This window comes from Periophthalmus magnuspinnatus, chromosome 18 (genome assembly GCF_009829125.3).
Source record: "Periophthalmus magnuspinnatus isolate fPerMag1 chromosome 18, fPerMag1.2.pri, whole genome shotgun sequence".
NCBI classification, from domain to species: Eukaryota; Metazoa; Chordata; class Actinopteri; order Gobiiformes; family Gobiidae; genus Periophthalmus; species Periophthalmus magnuspinnatus.
Window position 1 is genome coordinate 18,246,717 of NC_047143.1, and position 6,000 is coordinate 18,252,716.

The 6,000-nt window shown below is 39.5% G+C and overlaps 1 protein-coding gene across 1 annotated transcript in view; it reads left to right on the plus strand.

Annotated features, from left to right (window-relative positions):
* The window catches only part of LOC117386071 (ankyrin-2-like), a 100,383-nt gene extending 96,315 nt beyond the window's left edge, over positions 1-4,068 (plus strand). Inside the window, 6 exon segments of the mRNA XM_055228891.1 lie at positions 996-1,042; positions 1,044-1,138; positions 1,660-1,702; positions 1,705-1,746; positions 1,829-1,933; positions 3,832-4,068. Of these exon segments, the coding sequence (XP_055084866.1) occupies positions 996-1,042; positions 1,044-1,138; positions 1,660-1,702; positions 1,705-1,746; positions 1,829-1,933; positions 3,832-4,068 (569 nt within the window).
* The last annotated feature ends 1,932 nt before the right edge of the window (positions 4,069-6,000 follow it).

The following is a 6,000-nucleotide window of genomic DNA, read 5'->3' on the forward strand; positions in this document are numbered from 1 at the left end:
GACAATATTTTGAGGTGAAATTTCTATTCTAAATGCTAGACTGAGAAATTACCCTTCTATTCACACACACAGCAGTTTGGTCCACTGATGATGATGTCATATCAGACCTGGAAACTCTAGAAGGTACAGGGCATGTGTTTGGAGATCTGCTGTGTGGTTAGCATTGTTCAACACTAATATTTGTTTAAATCAGAAGGCAAATAAGGCTATGCAAATAATCCCTCTAAGTATTGTTTTTCCTGTTGAGTGGAGAATATGTTCTAACAGTCATTAGGCATGTAGTGTTGACTTGTCTGTATTACTAATGATAAAATAGAAAAACAAGTTACTTGGTTACATTTGCCGTAAGATATATTTACATGTTATCTTTTTCTACAACAAGATCATAATTGTAATACCTTGCCTTTCAAATGTGAAAGTGAACCAAGGCATAAACCAGCTCTTCACTGTTTATAACCACGGTCAGAATAGCATGTCGCTCTTCACTGCCACCTTTTGGTTGAGTGTGTTAATATTTGAACATCTTGAGAGTAAGGCTGCATTCACACTGGCTGACTTGATCCTGGTTTGAGTGTAGTTTTATACAGGTATAGACTTGGTTCAGTCCTGTACTAGTCCTGGTTTTGTCCTGGTCTAGTCCAGATTACAGGTCATGTAAATTATTTTTCCCATGTATTTGAGAAAAATGTGTCTTGCCCCAGTACAGATCTATTATATAACCAGCCCCAGTCTTGAGGTTGAAATATGTCTGCTGTGTGCTGTCTGTATGTAATTAGAAAATATGCTAGTTATTGTTAAAACTGGCCTAGTTCTGACTTTCACATTTTTAAGACAGAAAAAAACATGTACAGCAAGCCCGTGGATCAGTCCTAGTTCAGCCTCAATTTTGCAAATGTCAAGTAGATGACAGATTAGATGGATTACTATTTCAGTTGGTGCTTTTCCCAAAGCCCTATATTTTTAAAATCAATTATACCTTTGTAATTGCCCAATAGGAGACGACACAATGACAGGTGATGGAGGGGAATACCTGAGAGCGGAGAGACCTGCGGGAGCTGGGGGATGACTCCCTCCCAGGACAGTATCTGGACGGGATGAATTACCTACGCTTCAGCTTGGAGGGGGGCCGCACTGATAGGTACCATCACAAGTGTATAACATTACAATCGTTTGTTTAGTACTGCTACTAGGATGACATGTTGACTTTAAGTCATTGCAGTAGTTTTGTTTACACCTAAAAATGTCATGTTTATTAAAGTAAACACATTTAAAGTCAACATTTATTATTTTTGAGTCTAATATGTTCACAAAACCTGTCTGTGTCCACTCACTAATCTAACCTCTTGTCTGTTATATGTGTTGTATGACCTGTCCTGCTCATTCTTCATCGTTGGTCTTCATGTCTTCTGTATCTTCTGTATAGTCGCATGCAAAGGTATGCACCGGTAATACTGGCCCATTTACACATGAGGCCTTAGTAACAGTAGTATCTTGATCGTACCAGAATAGATATTCAAAGCAGTTTACTAAATATTTTGCAGATTATTTTAGAAGTTACAATGAGAGTAGTTGCTCCCCATCATCTAATTTTGTCCCCATATGTGTTTGTTAAATGGTGGCCATATTGCATAGCAGCACTAACTGAATTGTGATCTCCAGTTCGGACAGGTCCTTCACCCCAACCCACCACAGCTATTACTCCCCAAACATGAGGGTCTGATGGAGGAGCTGCTCAACAGTCAGCAGGTACAGTTGAATTACACAAATTTTAGTATTAACTTATTTAGATATTGGATTTATTATTTTTATTCTTATTATTATTGTTCAGATGTCCTCCCTGGCCAGAGAGAATGACAGAGAGAACTACAGGCTGAGCTGGGGCACAGAGAACTTGGACAATGTGGCCCTGTCCTCTAGCCCCAATCCACTCTGGGTGAGTCCAAGGAATACATGATAATCAACATAGAATTATGAATTAGAATATGACTACTTTAATATGCAAGAGAAAATATGTTATATATGTTGTATAAAAATAAATGAAAATATTGGTTTAATCTTAACAATTTAGTTTTTAATGAGAAAAAAATTTACAATTACAAAAAAATTATTAATTGGTTAATGTATGCGTCAGAGGCTCTAATTTACTACCCTAATTAGACTCATTGAATAGGTAGTAAACATAGAATTTTTCTAATATAGTGTAAAAAGTTGTCTTTTTTATTACCTTTAACTATGTAATAGACGTAAGCAAAGCATTTGATTAAAATCTTTTACCGTAAATTTCGGATTATAAGCCGCTACTTTTTTTCCACGCTTTGAACCCTGCGGCTTGTACAGCAGTGCGGCTTATTTATGGATTTTTTACTGGATAACGGCCCCTGGGTTTTATTTTCACGGACAAGCCTTTCTACACGTGGCAGATAAATATGGCAAAAACAACTTAAGTGCATTAAAAAAATACAACTCACCAAACCGTGCATCAGAGGGAGCCCTGCGCTGATTATGTGATTATGTCTACTCTGCTCCGCAGTTTCTTTCAAAAACTCTAAAGGCGTATTGTTTAATCCCAGGTGCTTATTCTCCATGTGCCAAAGCAGTTTTGAAGGTTTCATTGCCTTATTGCTTTTCCCGTATGTTACGTAGAGCGGACTGTGCGCGTGAGTCACCTGCAGCGACAAAACCCAGATTTTAAGTAGGCATTGTCTGTTAAATTTATCTTTCTTTTTCTTGGAGGTCGTAGTCTCTTCTTCTGGCTCCTCAGTTGTCCTTTTCCCCTTTGTTAAAAAGCTCTCCAAAGACTTTGTTTTGGCTCATTTTCACTCGCTTGTGGCTCTACTTTTGTGCGTCGTGTCTGATGTGTTATACGTGATACGTCATCGCGGAGACAAGAGCAGATAATATACTTGCTACTACATCAAATAGATTTCTGTGGCGATTTCCAGCAGGATTTTCATGATACATCTACGGACGAGCTTATTAGTGTGTCATTAGGGACGGGCGAAAGTTGCTCCTGACCCCTGTGCGCACAACGTCTGAAAATCAGGGCTCTTTACGCAAGGACTGTGAGCTGTGTCTGTGTCTGTGTCTGTGAGACGTGAGCGGTGTTTGTTTTGAACATTGTTCCGCGAGTGTGACGCTTATTTTGAGCAACGAAAAATAAGAAAATATAATTTTATTTTAAGATCATAATAATCTTCCAATTTAAACTACAACAAAAAAGAGCTAACACAAATAAAATACACTTCAGCCACGCAGAGCCGCAGTATGAGGCTGAAAGAGGCGCATACGGCTCCGGAGCCGCGGGTTGCCTGACTCCTGAAATAGAGCCACTGCACGTAAGCTCAGACATCAATGAATCCAACTTGGTCAATGTAAAAGACGACAAAAGTTTTCAGAGGAAATAAAAAGCAGATTTTCCGTTTTGGTGCAGTTTTATTTTCTAAACCTGCAGATGTGTTCATCCCGTGTTGATGTCGTGTTGGTTCCAATTTTCAGGCAAAGTAAAAAAAAGCGTGTCAGTGCACCGTCTTTCTGTGTAAATATCTCATGTTACAATATGAAAACCTGCGGCTTTTATTCAGGTGCGGCTTATATATGTACAAAATTGATTTTTCTCTTCAAATTTAGCTGTGTGCGGCTTTTAATCAGGTGCGCTCTGTAGTCCGAAATTTACGGTAGTTTTTTTTTCGTACCTTTTTTGGTGGTTAGTGAAAAAAAAAGAATGGTTTTTTAAATGATATAATACTTTAACAATGCACTAAATACATCTGGACAGTACTATTACTAAGTGAGCGTGTTTTTTCTCTGGATCTCTTGTTGTTCTGGTTGTAGTCACTCTTCTCCGTGCCACCATGGAGACCACAGCAGGTGACCCTCTGCATCCTGGTGTTCCCAACCCCTGACCCCGCCCCCCACTTCACCCTCCTCCCCCTCTCACACCTCCTCACCCCCTCACCCCAACCCTCCTGTCACAGTGTGCTCTCCTCTGGGGGAGGTGATCACGTGTGTGTTACGTTATTCATGTCTGTCTACAAAAGACTGTGTCACAACTTCCAAATACAGTATTGACAGGACAAGATTAGAAGCAAGAGCAAAACAATAATACACTATAGTGCAAGCATTTTACAGCAGGAACTGTCTTCTAGTGAGTCACCAAATCAACATGTTTTCACTTTTTAAAGGGCCTGTACCCGATTTTCTTTCCACACATTTGAGAAAACTCTGTCTTGCCCTAGTAAAGATTGTTTAAGCAGCTTTTGAAATCAAAATATGTCTGCTGTGTAGTGTGTGGATCCCATTATAAATCCAATAAATATACACTCACCTAAAGAATTATTAGGAACACCTGTTCAATTTCTCCTTAATGCAATTATCTAATCAACCAATCACATGGCAGTTGCTTCAATGCATTTAAGGGTGTGGTCCTGGTCAAGACTCCAAACTGAATGTCAGAATGGGAAAGAACGGTGATTTCAGCAATTTTGAGCGTGGCATGGTTGTTGGTGCCAGACGGGCCGGTCTGAGTATTTCACAATCTGCTCAGTTACTGGGATTTTCACGCACAACCATTTCTAGGGTTTACAAAGAATGATGTGAAAAGGGAAAAACATCCAGTATGCGGCAGTCCTGTGGGCAAAAATGCCTTGTTGATGCTAGAGGTCAGAGGAGAATGGGCCGAGTGATTCAAGCTGATAGAAGAGCGACGTTGACTGAAATAACCACTCGTTACAACCGAGGAATGCAGCAAAGCATTTGTGAAGCTACAACACGCACAACCTTGAGGCGGATGGGCTACAACAGCAGAAGACCCCACCGGGTACCACTCATCTCCTCTACAAATGAGCATTGGGCATCGTTTAAATGCCACGGGCTACCTGAACATTGTTTCTGACCATGTCCATCCCATCATGACCACCATGTACCCATCCTCTGATGGCTACTTCCAGCAGGATAATGCACCATGTCATAAAGCTCAAATCATTTCAAATTGGTTTCTTGAACATGACAATGAGTTCACTGTACTACAATGGCCCCCACAGTCACCAGATCTCAACCCGATAGAGCATCTTTGGGATGTGGTGAAACGGGGGCTTCGTGCCCTGGATGTGCATCCCACAAATCTCCATCAACTGCAAAATGCTATCCTATCAATATGGGCCAACATTTCTAAAGAATGATTTCAGCACCTTGTTGAATCAATGCCACGTAGAATTAAGGCAGTTCTGATGGCGAAAGGGGGTCAAACACCGTATTAGTATGGTGTTTCTAATAATCCTTCAGGTGATTGTATATTGTCTGAGAATCAGGAAGTGCTAGTTGTTGTTAGCTTTACCATGAAGGCAAATTCTGCTCCTGCCTCTGTTGTGAAAAACGCTTATAGACTCATTGTGGTGAATAATTAAAGAGGATCGGAATGCATAAGGTAAGTGAGAAAAATGACTTTGGAACACTTTTTTATGTCTGATTATTATGAGGCAAGAGGATAGCGGGTGATATTTCAGTTCTGCCTCGGTGTATGACACTGTCTCAAAATCACTGTCTCTCAGAGGGTTAGATTAAGTTGTCTTGTTTGTGTCCATATCTTTGTATGTGGAATGGTGGTCATCCCTGACAGTGTACATGATACACCCACAGTATATTTATGGTCCATCTTCACATGTGTGTGCATGTGGTGAGACAAAGCATGGCATTCACAATGAAATCCATCCAAATCAAAGTTGGATTGTTTCATGTTGAAAAAATGCTGAGTATGTTTTTCATATCATCCATTCAAGTAGTGAAATGTGACACCTTCTTCATATGATATTAGGGCTGCAACTAACGATTATTTTAGATTATTTTTGATTTAGTCAGCTAGTTAAATGATTCATTTTATTGTAAATTTCAATTTTCAAAAGACATTTCTAACCAAATATAGGTTGAAACATGATGACTCACAGTGTCTAACTAGAGAATATTCATAATAAAATGTATTATTGATAAAATCTGAAATAGTTTTTT